General features: G+C 39.6%; 1 protein-coding gene across 1 annotated transcript; it reads left to right on the top strand.

Annotated features, from left to right (window-relative positions):
- Positions 1–95: 95 nt before the first annotated feature.
- On the top strand, positions 96–18,325 carry wdfy1 (WD repeat and FYVE domain containing 1). Its single transcript, XM_030744718.1, has 12 exons — positions 96–418; positions 1,696–1,763; positions 2,509–2,582; positions 2,753–2,807; positions 7,368–7,518; positions 7,604–7,716; positions 11,313–11,439; positions 12,438–12,543; positions 12,673–12,774; positions 12,856–12,986; positions 13,098–13,206; positions 15,043–18,325. Exons 1-12 carry the CDS (start codon positions 282–284, stop codon positions 15,100–15,102), a joined length of 1,233 nt encoding a protein of 410 aa, XP_030600578.1. The 5' UTR covers positions 96–281; the 3' UTR covers positions 15,103–18,325.
- Positions 18,326–18,384: the final 59 nt, after the last annotated feature.

Genomic DNA, 18,384 nt, shown 5'->3' with positions numbered 1-18,384 from the left:
GGAACATCAAACCGGACAACGGTGCCTGATCAGTTCCTTTGTGAGTAATACAGCATCTGGAGAAGCTACATAGTCACTCATCTTCTGTTTGGTTGTTTTTCACAGTCGGGATTCGTTCGTCGCATTCTTGTCGTTATTACGGTGATCCTCTGGGTTTGTCGTTCGTATTTTTGCCGTTATTACGGTGATCCCAGCGGCGGCTCTGGGTGTCAGCTGATCCTCCTTTACTGGCGAGAGGAGGAAAATCAGCTGAAGGAAAACACTACTGGCTAGTTAGAACCATGGCTGCGGAGATTCACTCGAGGCCCCAGACCGCTAGACCGGTTCTGTTAAACAAGATCGAGGGGCACTCAGACGCTGTCAATACGGCCGTCTTAATACCCAAAGAAGATGGAGTAATCACGGTTAGCGAGGACAGGTAAGTTTTCCAGTCAAGCTAAGTGTAGCATAACACAAGCTAGCGGGGGCTCGGTCTATTTACAGGTCGCTAGAGTCATAATACCTGGCGCACTGGCTAAAGAAGGAAAAATAATAGATAACCAATATGTTTCACTTTGAGAATATTTTTTCTAAGCTTCATAAGGAGGGTGTGGGGATAGAAATACACCAAGAATGACTTCAGCCCGTAAAGTCTCTGCGTAATAGTAATAGCAGTAATAGTAAAGGGAAAATAACATTTCTTTTGTTCCGTCTGTACAGTTTATTATTGCTACTCATGGCTTAATGTGCGGAAAGATTTTAAAACTGCATGCAATGATGTGTTAGCTAGCTAGGTAGCTACCGTGCATAGTAAACATTACTCAAAATAAAGACGTGCTGCCTTCAAGTGTTCTCGGTTTTATTTATCCAAATGCAACGCATCTAGTTAAACGTTCTTGTTATGAGTCATATTTGTTTTCTTATTGGTAACTGATTTAGCTGTGATTTTTTTAATTTTTTTTTTTTGAGAGCAATACTGTATATTGGAGGAGCTGCTTGGTTACAAGTGTTAAAAAAAAAGCATCCATCTTCAGAGTAAAAGGAACTCTGCTAATGTGAACAAATGCGGTGCAGTTTCCATCACACTTGTAACCCAGCTGATACGAAAAAGGAGAAGTGGCGGGGTGATGTTTCTTGATGAAAGCTGGACAGACGCTGTGTTGCATGTATTTTCTAATATGCTGCAACTTTGCAGAGAGTGAGTGAAACTAACTCGATTCCTGTTTAAAAAAAAGAATAAAAGGTTTGGGGAAGCTATCTTTGACTGTAAAAAGTGCTGAAGATACAACAGTACGTGAGATCTATGCAGAGCTGCCCACTTTCCTAAACAGCACGTTTCATGGTTGAATCATAAAGCGTTACAATGGAAAGAATCGCAGCCAAATCAGCACCAGAAGTGCTTTTTTTAAAAATCATGTTCCAGATGTTTGGAAGTAGGCCAAAAGAAGATCAGAAGTGGTTTAGTTTTGAGTCACTCCTAAAAATGTGGTTTCATTTGTCAACAAAGTGCTGTTTCATGAGAACAGTCAAGAATGAAGTCAGTATCACTTCTGGTATTAATATTACTTCTGACCATCAGGTCTTTTCAAACTAAAATGCTTTCTTCCATGGATGGTATTGAAGAGAATCTTCTGCAGAATAATCATGTAGTTGCTTGTAGTTAACTAAACACTGGCGAGTACTTTAAATGTTGACGTTTGTGACATGTTCCTGCAGAACCATCCGGGTGTGGCTGAAGAGAGACAGCGGTCAGTACTGGCCGAGCATCTACCACACGGTCTCCTGTAAGTAACACTGCATCACGCTTGAGTGAGATTGCTTTGAAATGTAGTCAGTTGCTGATTATTTATGACATGGCCATTTCTGTCTTTAGTCACAAAGTTACAAAATAATGTAAACTGATTACAGTATTTTTGAGCTTCCAAATCAAACACTGAAAAATATGCCCCTTATTACAAAAAAGGAAACAAGAGTGCCACAAATGTTCTCATTTTTGAACCTCTCAAAACATTTTCAATGCAAATGCATTTTAAAATAGCCTTACAAAAACTGTACAGGGTACAAACCCTGTTTTCTCCATTGTGTGAAAAGCTGTTTCTTCTTCTTCCAACATTTTTATTGTTGTTGTTTTGTAATCAGATCAGGCTTGCGCTACTCATAGACGTCCCTATGTTGCACATTTTTAAAGTTAGAGGCATGGTTATATTGCCACGGAGGAATTTTTAGATGGACATCCACTGCTTGATTCATCCGTCTTGATTCATTTGTTCCCCTCCCCACAACAAAGGAGAGCACTTGGTGTGTAATCAAGCACTTGAATATAATAAAAAAAACACTTTCCTAATTTGAGTTCTTTCACAATTTAAAGCTACACCAGAAGCTGTAATGAAACATTTTGTGAAATATTGTTGGGACTGATAATAGTCATTTATTGTTTTTAATCCTGCCCTGATTGCATTTACAGCCATATAGTGCAGCCCTCTGTGCGTGATGTTCCTGCTTATGGTGAATGTCTTCGCTTCTTTCTAGCTCCATGCTCTTCAATGTCGTATCACCACGACAGCAGACGCATCTTCATAGGCCAGGACAACGGGGGGATTGTGGTGAGTGCAGCTAACGTGAACATGTGGCTTCATATTTTGGTTGTGCAAACACTAGTTAAATTGCATCACTGTCTTAAATGTCAGTATTTGACTTTTTCTTTCCAGATATCTGCAGGGGGTGATGAGTTTTTTGATTTGAAGCTATTTTTGTATGTTGGCTTGAATTGCAGGAGTTTCTCATCTCTGAAGACTTCAACAAGATGAACCATGTGAAAACATATCCAGGTGAGACTGTGAGATGAGACCAAATTTAATTCAAGAAGTAGAGTCCGGCTTGACTGTAAACATAATTAATTATGTACGAGGCTGATTAATGAGTAAAAAAATCAGTTCAGAGGTCAGTGAATATGGACGTACTCTGCAGGCAAAATACAACATGGTCATGGTAATTATAGGGTGAGTCATGAGTTGAATTAAAAGGCCTTATACTGGAGTTGGGTCTGATCTGAGAGTTGATGTGTGCTTTATGTGGCCCCTCCCTGCCGCAGGAGACTGTTAATAATCTTGACCTGTGGAAAAACAATAGGACCGAGCAGATTGAGTGGAGACATAGACATAGACAGCATAGCCATCCTTAAAACAAACAACAAAAAGCTTCTCTTTACTGTTCAAACAGTAAAGAGGATATCTGTGTGTAACTCCATTGCAGTAAAGTCAATAACATTGTTGTTAAAATTTAATTTTTTAATATATAAATAGCACCAGTTCACAGCAAAAGTCATCTCCATCTACCTCGTCGTAGGGTAAAGCTGCTTCAGTATTACTAAAGCTTTTCTAAAACACGGTCTTTAGACTTTTTTTTTTCTGTTAGCAAACTGAAATGATGTCAACATTCAGTCCTTTTCACCAAACCAATCAGTGTACTTCCTTCACCATGAGCATCTGTACAGCTTAATAAAGCTATTTGAAGGTGTGCATTGCTTTCATCTTGCTTTGCATCTTACCACATTTTATTTTTATGGACCTGTTAAATTTGATATATTTATCTATAATCCTTATCTTATTTTGCATAGTTCTTATTTTTACATGTAGCACATGGCAGGAAATGGTTTGCGTCAGATGGGTTCTCATTAGTGGAGGTGCAGAGTTTGGTTTAGGTGCTATTCTGGCATGCATGCTATCAGCAACCACACAGACTTGTTAGTATGGAACTGGCAGGTTAAAGACAGTTTCATGTCTGATCTGGGCATTTGTTTGTGGTATTAATCAGAAAAGTTAAAGGGCACAGTGCATGAGTGAAAAAGACTTAGTCTCGGTATGGTACTGCATTAGTACACCATGCGCTAGGAAGACCTTTGCAGCACTACATCTTCATGTTGTAGCTGTTTACTGTCACTAGAGGACTGTCAAAAATATGTGGACGAGCAGGTACTGCGGACTGCGGTGTTATTGCTCCTTTAGCATTGTCCCTTCAGCAGAGATAACAGAAATCATAACATACAAAGAACTTGTTTGTAGATGAGTGAAACTGAGTGTTAATGATGAAAACTGTCCAGTTTCAGACTTGCTTTTTTTTTTTTGGGGCTTCTTCCTCTTTGTTGCGTACTTGGCCACAGTTCCCTTTCCTGTTTAAGCCTGCTTTTCAACCAAGGATGGTATCAAAGATGAACTTAGCTTCCGGGTCCAAAAATTGAAGCCAATGCTGAAGTGCCTTAAACCTGCATTCTTTTTAATGGCAACTGGGGGGACAGAAGTTGGGTGGGTGACTGGGTGGGTGGGTCAAAAGGACTTCAGACTTCACCTGTGTAAACACTTTGCTGATGACTTTATGGTCTCAGCTGCTCATTTCGGCTCATACTAAAGACCCGACATTAAGTCCATTTTATAGATTTTGGTCATTGTAATTTGCAGAAAGGAGGATTATCCAGGGTATGCTTATTGGCTAATGACTTGTCAAACACAAGTTGTGTGGTTTCACAGTTACAGAACAGTCACACAGGCACATTTGTATGAGAGGAGTGGTGTTTGCACAGTCATGTCTGCTTTCTGATGAACAGGAGCGAGTACTGAACATGGAGAGCAACTGACAATAAAGTATCTATCCCGTATCAGTACCAACATTGGTATCAATGCTGTTGATATTTGGCTCAATGTCCCCACCACAACAAGTTGTGAAATGATTGTTAATTTACTTTATCAGTACTTTTTAAAACACCCATTTCCCTTTTTAACCTTTAAAAACCTTGTAAAAAGGAACCTGTCAGTTTCCGGATAGTGGACACCATGACACAGCAAAGGCCCCGACGGACAGCTAGGAGGTTACAGGGGATCTCAGCAGCTCTTAGCCCGAGTGAGTCATCTGCTGAGATGTTGCAAATGGGCTGTCAAAACTTGGTTCTGACAGTAGAGGCAAAAAGAGAACTGATGACATGTAGGTTGAAAACCATGGGTGTATTGTCAGATAGCATCACCCACAAAATATTTCTTCATAGCAATATGAAGCCAGATGGTCAAACCTCCACAAATTAAACTGTGCTAACAGATCCAAGTATAAGGCATTGGAGAAATATATTTTGCTGTTTAATGCAGACACCTTTAAACCGTTGTTCCATCTTGATCTTCATCTCCTGTCAGATTGCCACTGTTGCTTGTTCCTGTGACTGTACCAGCAGCTATTAATCATCCTCAGCAGGCTTCAGCCAGCACATGTCACCGCTATAATGGTCCATCTGGTTTCTACCAATTGTAGCAAAATTAAGTTGCCAAGCCTGATTAGCAACGACAGACCCCGCAGTCAGTTTAAACAGGCACGAGGGTGTGGCTGTGCCCTCAGAGCCGTACAGAGTTTAGCATTGTCACTAGCAGTCAGTGTTAATTTCCTTAGTTGTGCATGAGAGAAAGTTGACCTCTTTCAGCGTCCCTTATGCCAGTGATCCAGAACAGCTTGCATGTGTTCAGTCGGCTTCTAAATTGCTGGAAAACGCTTTCCTCTCTGGAGTTCAGATTAATTGCTTAGCAAAGTCTTTGTTCCATTATTAGGTGAGCGTGTTCATTGTGACCTGATTCAGACATTCTTGTTTGTTTTGGGGGGGTTTTTTGGTTTGGATTTTTTTGCACATGCTGAAAAAGTAAGTCATTACATCACCACCACTCAAGGCAGCTGCAGATTACAGACTTAAGTAAGTAAGCCAGATGGATTTAGGGGATAAAAATGTTTCTCTAGAGCATGTTATGCAGACAAGACAAATGCAATAAATTAAGGTGAACTGACACAGGAAAAACAAAATAAATATTAAAATACGAGAGGAGGATAATGGAGAGAATTTGTCAAGTGGTTGTGTGCACTTGAATTAGGCAAAGATGACTCCCAGTGATGATTTGCATTTCTATCAGCCATAAAAATTTGATTTCCAAGTCATGGCATTTTATATTCAAAAGTTCCAAAGGTTAGCTTTACTGTGACATCATAATGCTTTATAAAAACACTTCTATATCCACTGTTTAATGCCATAATTCAGGAACCGAAGAGATGTTTAACATAATTTTTATATCTTTGATTTGGTGGCTCTAAGTTGTGTTGCTCACTTTTTTCAATTCCATACATGTAAACCTGTCTGGTGTGCAGAGGGAAACAATTGCAAGTTATTCTAATTAAGGACATAAAATGATTTGAATTTAAAGCTGCTGTAATCAACATAGTATTTAAAACATGACACCACCCAATTCTGCAGACCCCCACAGTTCTATGGAGTGCTTTAATGTCTTTAACCTCCTGAGACCCGAGCTCCTGTTTGCAATTCATTTTTAATTTCTCCTATATATTTGCAATTAGATGGACCTGAAATGTATATATACAAAGCTTCCTCTTTGAACAGGAAGTTGTATTTCGTTACATGGTTGTTACATACTTTTGTGGGGAAAAAAAAAAAAAATGTCCTCAGATGTGGACACTGGGATTATTTTATAGCATAACACAACAGAAACAACATGACTTAACAAAGTATAAAATGCTGTTGAACAGAATGAAGTATAAGGTGCAGCAAAGCCAAAATATAATGTCCCCATATGTGGACGCAGGGTCTCAGGAGGTTAAGCTTGTCATTTTTGTGGTTTGGCTCTGCAACTTTATAACATTTTGCTGTTGGTAAGTGTGGTTTCATTTCACCACACTTACCAACCACATTTCCATTGTGAGGAAAGCTTTCTTTTCTTTTTAGAAATTTTGGTATTACCTTTCCAGCACTGAAAAGCAGTTAAATAGATACAACTACCTGCAGAAAATCAGTTAAAGGAACCAAATGAGAGACTAAATATGTCCCATTTATGAGGTAACCAGCTCCACAACTTGAAATGAACACTAATGTTGTTTACATGTGAAAGTAGGCCATAGTCTTTTAATACATTTCCTTTATCCACGTTATAGTTCATTTATATTCTGTTGCCCTCAGTTGGGCAGAAAATCAATTAGTGCTGCTTTCAGTATAATCAGTAGAAGTAACATATGGGCACAAAGTATGTGTGACTGTTAGTAATGATTGAATTTCTCTTTATTTTAATGGCGTTGTTGGTCGGTTTGAAATGCTGCTGTGCAATTGAAGAAGTTCAGTTGCTGCTGTCTGTAGAAGTAGAGGCGTTTACCACAAATGGAGTACAAATAGTTTGAAAGGATCAGTTTATCTGGATTACAGTGACACCAAGCAGAACCGCTAATGGAATCACGACATGAAGAGAGCAAAGTCTTCTTTTATGATGCTCATCCAAGATGAAATGGATGTGATCTTGTTTGATCTGTAGCCGCTATATCTTGTGCTTGTTTAACACTTATTGTGTATTTGATCTTTGCAGCCCACCAGAACCGTGTGTCAGATATGGTCTTCTCCCTGGAGAGTGAGTGGGTGGTGAGTACCGGCCATGATAAGAGTGTGAGCTGGATGTGCACCCAGAGTGGCAGCATGCTAGGAAGACACTACTTCACTGCCTGGGCCTCCTGCCTACAGTATCCTTCATTAACTAAATGTTATGTGCTGTATAGAGAATACAGTAACATGTAAAGCCAGTTCAAGCCCTGACTCCTCGCTCAGATATGATCACGAGACGCAGCACGCCTTCGTTGGCGACCACTCAGGACAGATCACTCTGCTGAAGCTCGAGAGGCAGACATACTCCACCATCACTACACTGAAGGGTCACGAAGGTAAAGGCACACACACAGTAGAGTGCATTGCTTCTTCTTGCCGTGTAAGTATCAAATCATAGGTGCCCAATATCAAGATTTTCTACACATGCAGTAACACCATAATGCAGCAGTTAAATACATAATTCCTGCCTTTTCTCCTTCTTGGAGCCATTTTTTTTTTCTCCGAATGTTTCACAGATGATTATCTCTCAATGTGTCACACAGTCCATGTATTGTGAATCCATCACTATTGTGGGCAGTGTATCGTGATCTAATCGTATCATGAGTTACACTATGATTCCAATCACTGTGCATGTCTGCGTGCTGGGTATGAAGATTATCATCTACATTGTTTTCCAGGTGGTGGACCAGTGCTAGAACCAGATATCCAAACATATTAGCCTCCTTTCCTACTTTCCAGGGTAGTTGATTATAGTTTACAATAAAAATCAACTTGCTCAACATAGTCAGTGCAGTTTAATCACACTCTTCTGAGATAGTTCTTGTTTGTGACTTAATATAACTTCTTTTTAGAAGAGTTAAAGTTATGGAGTGATCTCTGACTGTTCTGCATCCACATGCTTAAAGAGCATCTTGCAGTTTGGCAACCTCAGTGAATAAATGTGCAGATAAATGAAGCAATAACTACATTTTCTAGTCTCTATGTCTCCTAAAATAACATTTAGTCATTTTTTTTGTAAGAGTTAAAAAAAAAAACAAAAAAAAAAACATCACAAGTTTAAATTTTGAAAATGTAAATCAATATGCATATGATGAAAGCCTTACAGTTATTAGTCTGTTAGACATCAAGAAGACCAAGATCAGGAGAAATAATGGGCATGAGTGTGCCTAAACAGTGCTGTAAAGTTAGCTCATATATTAGGATCTAACAAAATCTTCTGTTTACTATCAGAGTATTGATGTGATACTGATGTGATACAGAATCCTACAGCAGAAACCTGAAAATAAATCACTACGTCTTTACGATGTTAGCACAGAGAGAGTGAGTTACAGTTTGTTTGATAGGTGCTAGTGTGGGGAAACACCACCAATAAACCACTGAGCGATGTATCATGACTCCAGAATTCAATTCATAGCCAACCAAAGCTGCCAGTTATGCATTATTAAATTCAAATTTTCCCAAAACAGCAAGCTAATGCCATCAGTTCCTTGTCATTATTTAAACAGTGATACCAACTCATTTGGAAGTTGTCAAACAAAAGAGGAGTAGATTTATGGTGAACAGTTGTTGTTGTTGTTGTTGTTGAGCTGAATCGCTCTTTGATCACCGACCGCTGCTCACACCAGCACCCGTATGAGAAGCTGCTCCTGAAGGTGAAAGTGAAGCAGCTGCTTGAACAGAAGGAACCGCAGTCAGTGTCACACAGGCCTGGCTTCAAAATCCCATCCACAGCTCCCATCATATCTCCAGGAATGTATTCCTCCTGTCTATGACAGCTGCAGCTGTCATAAAGACAAGCTTCATTCCTCTTCCTGTCAGTAAAACTGTGGACCCGATGAAGGCTTGAGTTTGTGCAGCCCAGACACACACAATAATTCACCATGATGAGATGTGCAAAAAACACCAACTCACTGTTGTGACGGTGTTGCGGCAGTGGGCAGAGATGACTCCCCTATGTGACATAAGGTGATCTGTTGTTTTCGGGGGGATTTATTAAGAGCGCTGCTTTGAATTCACTTTTTCACTGGAATTTGTGCCTTTTATGTCTCGCAAAATCTATAAAAATTATACATTAGATTTTCAAATGTTAATTTCTGAGAAATCTTATATAAATTTAGAGAAGTGTTTTAGCTACAAGTTGCTTTTTAAGTGAAAGTATGGCCGCTGGGCCTAAGCATTGGGGTGTTTTGCATGTTTTACATTTTCTTTTGTAGACATAAGCTACAGCTGTTTGGTTAGTTTTCTTGCAGAAACCCTCCGCTTGTCATCTGATAACCAGTGTGCTGCTGAACACACAAAGAAAGAAAGAAAATGATATGCAGTGGATATCATGATGTGGAGCACCTAGGAAATAACCTGTTTTGACTACTTAGAGGCGGAAATGGAAAAATTGGCTACATCATCGGATTCAACTGCTGCCTCTTCATTCCTTGCTGTGGAATTAACAGGCAGCAGCTGCTGGTGGAGCTGCATTGTTTTTTGCCATCTTGAGTTTTGACCTGCTGTTGCATGATGACTTGTTTCCATTCTGTCCAGTCAGGAATACTCACAGGCAAGACATCTGTTCTGCTGACCAAGTTAGTAGGCAACTAAACAGAGGGAAAGAGCAACATAGTTTGAACAATAACTGGCACTAGCAGAAGGTGTAAACATAGCATAGTTATGTAGCCTAACTATACACTACTGCTGCTGTTTTCCTTTAAGAGGCGAGATGCATCATGTCAAGTACAGCACTAAGCTGTAAAAGCTTGACATTTCTTTCTCATTTCAACACCAGTTCTGTTTTGGATGATGACGACAACGATGATGATGACGGTGGAAATTGTCGTCTCACTTGCTGCTCTACAGGTTTCTGCAGCTGCTTGTTTGGGTTGAGGCCCGACAGCTGCAGTGTTTTCATGCTCATCAAACTATTCAGTGGCCACTTGAGCCTTTTGAGAATGATTATGCATTTGTAACTTGATACAACTGAGTCAAACGATGAATCCGTGACTCAGATGAGACTTCAAAGGTTCAGTGTCCTTGTAGCTGTGCCAAGAAAATGGATTGCTCAACAAAAATGAGCTGCCAGGACCTTTGACTGTGCAAAACAAACACTTCCCTGTGTTCTTCTTTGGGTATTTATCACACACCAGCTTGCTGAGAACCAGGTGCTGAGTAAATCAAGTGATCCCCTCAGATCTAACAACCTATTTGAACGTTCTAATTTAATTAAATTTTTTTTTTTAACCTCAGACATATTTCCTGCAGGTTAGCCAGATGGAACAGACACGTTAGCATGCCCTTTCCCTTTCATGAGATTTTAGAAAATAAGAACAAATGCTTACACTATCTGTTTGAAACTTATCTCTTTCGTTGACTTGCACATGTTTATGGTGTTCATGATTAGACATATCAAGTGGATAAATGGTGATACATATTAATAGGTGTGTGGTGCTTGGTTCAAACTGTGCACAAGCCCCAAATATTTAATGGAGACTATGGTCCATTAAAATTGGAAAAGAAAAGAAAAATGTCAGACTTAATGTCAGAATCACATCATTGGTATTACTTTTACTAGAAAAGTTATACTCCTGACATCTCCCAGAAATATGCTCCTATGTGTGGCTTTCATTTGGCTCAATAAGATGTGGTTTCACTTGACACAACATGATGGAAATATGCAATGCAGAAATATTTAATATATTACAGTAGCAGCACATGCTTATATGGTGTGTTTATACTTGTATATCCAGCTTTTAGACAAAATAATTAGATTCATAAAAAGAGTCATTAAAAGAAATGGGCTTTCAAAGAGGTGGTTTAATATGCTGCCTGCATTTCTCTCAGTAGACAGTGGGTGGAGCCAGCAGATCACACCATGGTCCTGTTTCTCATTGAGCTCCCAGCAGAAGATAACACGTGTAATGAATCTGTTTTCTTCTGTATCCAGGTAGTATAGGAGCGCTGTGGTGGGACCCAGTCCAGAGGCTGCTCTTCTCAGGGGCCTCCGACCACAGCGTCATCATGTGGGACATCGGAGGCCGCAAAGGACGGACGCTGCTCTTGCAAGGGCATCAGTAAGTCATTAAGTGCTGCCTCCAATCAGGCACGGGGTGCCTGTTTTGCTTTTATTCTGCTTTTTGTCAGATGTGGAAGCTTAAAAGTTAATTAGCAAAAGGGGATGTTACTATGTGAAAGATTCCTCAAGGAAAAAAAAACACTATATCCTGATTTCTATTCTTTTCCCAGCAGCGTATCTACAGTACCCTCTGTGACACCACTTTCTCTTGTCAAAGGCAGGTCTCACTAGTGTCAGTAACAGCTGTCCCCAGACACTGACTGACACTGTTTTTATCTCCGGTCCCCAGTCTTCATACATATTTTGCCACCTCCCAGTTCCAGGAATATCAATAAAGCCCATGTACACTGATGTGTATCAGAGCAAGCCTCAATAGATTCCAGTGTTCCCTGTTAGGATTTGCAGACATTTATCTCTGACACCTATAAAATTGTGAGTTATGGTGCGCTTCTAGTTGTGACAGGCCCTAGAAAACCTGTTTCGAGTGCATCTGGATATCTTCTAAATGTCATGGGTCATCTCTTTTTTTTTTTTTTTCCTCTCCTTTTTATTATCCTTTCTCCGGTTTACTTGTATATGAAAGTGGACCTTTACTGCTTATTTCCAGTTCTGCATTGTTATTCTTGGACCCTACTAGAATAGGTTTGCATAAAAAAAATTTTGCACCTGTGCAGTTTCAGAATTGTTTCACTGAAAACAGCTGCCTGTGGGTGCCAGAAAAGGCCTGAGTTTATAAGTTCTCATCACTCTGGGGAAGGGGTTAAAAAAAGAAAAAAAAAAGCTAAAAAAAGTTCTAAACACGTCTGTTCATCCTAAGTGGTTCATCACTTCACTTACAATGTAGTCATTTAACTATCATAGACACAGAAATATCCATAATAAGAGCTAAAATTCAAATTGGGTCATTCTTAACCTTTGTAAAAGTGAATAAGCATGCTAAATGAGACTTGTTAGATTGTAATCACATAAAATCTCTGTATTCTTTGACTCCTTCAGCGAGCGTGTTCAGGCTCTGCGTTACCTCCAATTGACGAGGCAGTTGGTGTCATGCTCTGCTGATGGAGGCATCGCAGTGTGGAACATGGACACGCAGAGAGAAGAGGTCTGCATCAGGGGCTAGTTTTCTCTGTGTAGTCTTTTAGTTACTCCTGTGTTTTCATCTCAGTCCCTGTTTGAATGTTTCATTTTCTCTGCTTGTTTAATGTTAGCCTTCGACTGTATCTGTCTGCAGGCGCCTCAGTGGTTAGACAGCGACTCTTGTCAGAAGTGTGAGCAACCTTTCTTCTGGAATATCAAGCAAATGTGGGACACTAAGACCCTGGGACTCAGACAGGTAGGTTAGTCACACCTGTGTCCTTAGCGGTGATGTCCTCATTATTAGTTGTAATCTTATGCGTGCATTTCCTGTGTGCAGCACCACTGCAGGAAGTGCGGCAAGGCCGTGTGTGGAAAATGTAGCTCTAAGCGCTCCACGTTTCCACTCATGGGCTTTGAGTTCCCTGTGCGGGTGTGTGATGCCTGCTTTGACACCATCAAAGAAGAAGAGTGAGTGTTTAACTTTAATTTGTTTAACTTTTGTAATAATTGGTCACATTATACCCCTGTTTCCAGAGTAGTGAGAGCATCTCTAATAAAATGCTGTTATTGTGTGTGCAGTCGAACACCGCTGGCCACGTTCCACGAGGGCAAACACAACATCGCCCACATGGACATGGACCCATCGAGAGGCCTGATGGTCACTTGTGGAAGTGACCGCATTGTTAAGGTCAACAACAGTTCTTTGATAACAGATAATTCATGCATGTGAGCAGGCTGTGCCAAACAGAGCCTCTGAAGCAAAATTCAGATCAAAACAAATTTAAGCCCACAGTCTGTTTACCTCTTTAAAAAACAAAACTATAATAAAATTTGTATCTGGACTAGAAGCCTTACAAAAATGACAGTTTTCATTCAGTAAATGGCTTTTAATTCCTGATTTGACACATCTACTAAAACCAGTACAGATTTGTGTGATGTTCATACTCATTACAAAAAAGATTTGTTAAATCTGAACACACATTAATAGCCTCATTACTCAGTTTTTTCATTATGCAAAATTTGATTTTTTTTTTTTTTTTTTAAATTTAATTCATATACTTTTTAAGGAAAATATAAGCTTAGATCATAGCCTGTATGTAAAAGATGGAGTTAGCCATCATGACGTCACCCATTATTTTGTGGACTACCACTCTGAAACTGAGAGTTTGGCATTTTGGACACATTGTTTTTGTTTTGTTTTTTTAAACTGGACATGATCATATTTATATGCTAGATCTGGGAGTTATTAGCTAATGCTAGGAGTGGCTAATTATCTTGATTGGCAAGAACAACCCATAATTACTGTGATATTAATTATCATATTAGTTTTTGGCTAATTTTTGAGAAACAGGCTTACAAGTGGCTTTTATACAAACACTGAACAGGACAAATTAAAATCCTGCATCCTTACTATTCATAACTTTTAACCCTTTCACATGCAGAAGCTTTATTTATCACCAATATAGAATCTAAGTAAATAATAAATACTTCTAAAGATTTAAAGGAACTCTGTAATATCTAGAAAACCACTGTTATTCTATTATGTTAGCTCGGTGAGCGTGTCCAAATTTTTGACTTGTACTGTATATTGCACACTTGAGTATCAGCAGCATGACAACAAAGTTGACTTTGTTGTCATGCTGCGTACTTAAATTACAGCTAGCTAGCTAGCTGACTCTCCCTGTGTTGGCTGTTATTTTAGAAAGCAAATGATGGTTATACATTTCTGCTTTGTGCCCTGACATTATTTACATTTGGTTAAAATTAGTAAAGTTAAACATTATAGATAACTTTATTGTCATGGATGTTGTTAGCTGGCAAAGGATTTGGCAAGCCAGATGCAGTTAGCCAGCTAGCTGTAACATACCTACACTACACAAATCAAGTGATGGTTAGTAACATTAGCTGATAAAATTGTAATTCTGCCATGTTGGCGGGTACACTAGCATTAGCGAAGATTAGCCAGAAGAAGCACAGGTAAGAGATGGATATAATCACCAAAATGAATGAACTCTATAAATTGAATGCCTGGATGACTTACATAAAACTTTCTCTCATCTGCCTAATGTTAGCTTACTATTTCTTGGTATTGATGATTAGTGCTTTCCATTTCTAAGCTATAGTTAGCTAGTGTTGATACTGGGATCGCCAAGGCGCTCAGAAACATGTATATAAACACCACATCCTTTGGATTTTCCAGAAAAAAAATTGTCCCAAGTCTTTCGTGTAGAAGTTAGGCCACAGGCTGTTGGAGGCAGCTACGAAAGTTGGGGAAAGTTCTTATTTTCTTTGTTTGGGTGCAGCCCATCCAGCACATTGGCAATAGAAGGCTGTTAACAGATGAAGAACAGGAATATTTTCACTTTTCGCATACATTGTCTTAAGATTTTTGAATGTCAGCCATGAAAACCTTAAACCCTGTTGTCTTGGGAGTTGCGTCCACTATTGTGCAATTTCTGTCTCATGTTTTCTTCACTTCACATTTGTCTCCTCTGACATTCTTGTTGGCTGTGTGTCTCCACAGATCTGGGATATGACACAGGTGGTTGGCTGTAGCTTAGCAACAGGCTTCTCCCCACGCTGATTGGCCCAGGCCTCTACGCCCGCTCCACCCATTCTTCTAATGTCATGGAAACCCCTCTGTACAGTACATCTCCCCTTCACGCCTGGGATCTTCAGCTGCAGCCAGGCCTATGCTCGGTGAATGTGTGTGTACGTGTGTGTGTGTGTGTGCGTGCAGCCCTCCACATTCCTTTTGCTTCTCATAACAATTTTCTCTTTAATTTCATTATCAGTCTTACATCAGACTGTGTTTGACTGAATTGATGCTCTGATCTGATACACAACCCTAAGCACAACGAGGGCTGTATGTGTGTACATGTGTGCATGTGCTGTAACTGGTTCTCCTAAGGGAGAAATGGTATTGATATTAGTGTTTACATTCAATATATCTGATTGCTTTTTTTTTGGTAACGGTTCTTTTTTATTTTATCGGCCTTGCACTGTATGTTTCACTAAATCGCTGACTAGCCATTCCTGTAAAAACTTCTCTTGCTTATTAGTGTGGCCCACAAAACTGCATATCACAATACAACATCTGTATATAGCCCTGCATCATGTCTGTGTGGTGGATGCTTGAAATGACTCTGTCTCTCTGATTTCTTTCACTAGTTGGCCTTAAATCACTCTCAGGAGGTTTTACATCAGTAGGTTATCATTAGGTGGGACTCTGATGATGTCAGTCGTATCTTAATTAATGTGTAATGCGAGAATCAATAGAACAGGCGTCTCCCTGAAGGAAATCTCTTGATTAAAAAATGTCTCCCAGGGGATTTGATGCAGCTCAGATCGCTACATGACAGCAGCGAACAAGCTTCCGCCTCTTCGTCTCAGGTGAAGCAGGAAAAACTGGGAAAGCATTCATATAAACAGGCGCCAACAGCCCCAACGTCCTGTCGCAACCATTCCGAGGCGTGGAATTACCATTCGAGATGTGAATAACATTAGCTTCGCAAGTCAAATTCTCCAACTTCATGCTGGCGGAAAAATGTTTTTCAAAAAGCACATCAGCACACCACTTCTTAGATATGTATGGCTTTCTTCAGAAGATATTTAAAATTGTGGTATAAAAATGGATATCCTGCCACCATGAAGGCTCTTAGGTACTGCACAGGTACTCTAAACTAAATGTAGCACTTGATGTTGGCGTGTTGAGTTGTCTCCAGCTAAATCGAGGGTGAGCTGAGGGCTGCCCACGTTCCTTCAAAAGCCTTAAAGAGAGAAGGACACAAAGCCTTTTTAAATGGTTTGCCAGTGCTTATGACTGTTCACTCGCGCTCACTGTCATGCACTCATGTCATCACAAAGCTCTCGTTTCCTCTCCGCCTAATCCCCCCCCCAAATGTCCCAGTCTAAGCACAGACATAGATCTGTACATCAAGGGGGTGTCATAACGTTTTCAGCACTGCACTTACTTGCACAACTGGTGTTTTTTTGAATTTAAGAAAACATTTTTGTAAGCTCACCTACGGGAGAAACGATAGCTGGATTCCATGTAGCGTCCTTGTAAATAGCGGCTAATACCCTCTAACGTTATAGCGCTCGCCTTATTGTAAGTGGACAAATGAGCATATAATGTTGGAACTCCTGACTTCAAAATGTACTCACATTCCAGTTTTTTGATTATGTAGTGTATATTTATATTTGTAGTAAAGTATTTATCAATTATCACTGTAAATGCTTCGTTACGTTTCTTTGTGCCCATCTACTAAGGTAGTCTTTACGTCCCTTGTAATTAGTAACAAAACTAGATCTTCAGTAAAGCACATGCAAACTCGGTAATGTTGATATGATCGGAAGTGTTGGATCATGTAGTATTTTACATGCATACATGGATGGAGATTTATTAGTTAGTAGGGTGACAGCAATGGTTGTTTTCAATCAGCAGCGAAATAATGCATGATTTCCATGTTACACAGTGTTATATGTGGGGGTTTGACTGATAGGTGACACTAATACAAAGCTTTACAGTAATGGCCATTTATTTTAAAATGTTAGCATACCTGTTGGGTCACTTTAGGATTTTTGTTTTCAACCAGAAGCTCTGGTGTAAAACATGACTTAAAATTTGCACAATTATCAAGAATGAGAACAGTATTATTAAAGCTGCATACACTGATTTGATTTGAGGACTCCAGCCTGCGAGGAGAATAGAGTTCATTATTAAAAGTAAAACATTAATGAGTGATTTAAGTAACTAAAAAGAGAGAAAGTGTGCAGCACATTACATTTGCATCGATTTGTTATTTTACTGTCTCACCAGAGTAGAAAGTAAACACTGGCATGTTACCGACAGCTGTCACCTACATCTCTAATAATGCAAACATTAAGCCCTAATTACCCATTTATCACAACTGCAGAAATGAGCTATAGAGACCAGAACAACGTCTTGTACCAGAAATAAACATGGAGGAACTGGCTTCATTTTATTTTGTTTTTTCAGCCTTGGAGGGTACTGCTTGCAGTTGAGCCGTTATTAATGTGATAATCTCAGTGCAGCTTAGAAATATATTTGCATGTTTCCAAGGGTGCCGTTGTTATGAGCCTCTGTAGTATCAGAAATGGGCAACTGCAGCTGGCTGATAAGCAGTTGGTCAATATTGGCAGACTGCTCTTTCAGTCCTATCCCCAAGCATCATAAAAAAAAAAAACTCCACAAAGATTCACCCGGGATCTACAGGGTTTATGGCAATGCCACCGTACAATCAGGAGTCATAGCTCTCCTTTCATCTGTCCCCTCCAGTCATTACTTCTTATCATGTCTGTTAGAGGCATGGCAGATGGATGATAATGGTGTGATGAACTCGAGGATTCTGTTTGTAGAAACAGATCTTCACATTGTCTGCCAGTGCTGGGAAGGACGCAGTGGGTTTCTGTCATGTGGTAAATGGTCGATTTCCTTTTCTTTCACCATCCTGAACAGGAGTCATTTTGTTTTTGTTGTCTTTTGTTCAACAAATACTAGAATGGATGAGAGGCCAAAGTAACGTGAAAGATGACTCATGTTCCACAACACCACAGCCCATAATATCAGACTCTGTAAACTGACTTCTGTTGAACTTTTTCCTTCTTCCAACTGCTTGTAAAAGACACTTGCTGTTCCAAACAAGATGTTAATGTATATCTCCAGATAACTGTATTTTGAAATACTTTTGTTGACAATATGGAGCTGACTTTAGTCTCCCTGTGCCCTCAGGCCAGAGCACAGAGAGGAAAAATATGATGCCCAATAAAATATTTGATATCTTGCTTTTGACTGTGGGTATTTCTTTTTCTTTTTTTTGTCTTTTTTGATCGTTTGGAAGAA

This window comes from Archocentrus centrarchus, chromosome 13 (genome assembly GCF_007364275.1).
Source record: "Archocentrus centrarchus isolate MPI-CPG fArcCen1 chromosome 13, fArcCen1, whole genome shotgun sequence".
Lineage (NCBI taxonomy): Eukaryota > Metazoa > Chordata > Actinopteri > Cichliformes > Cichlidae > Archocentrus > Archocentrus centrarchus.
The sequence above is the reverse complement of the archived record's forward strand: the minus strand, read 5'-3'. Positions and strand labels throughout refer to the sequence as shown.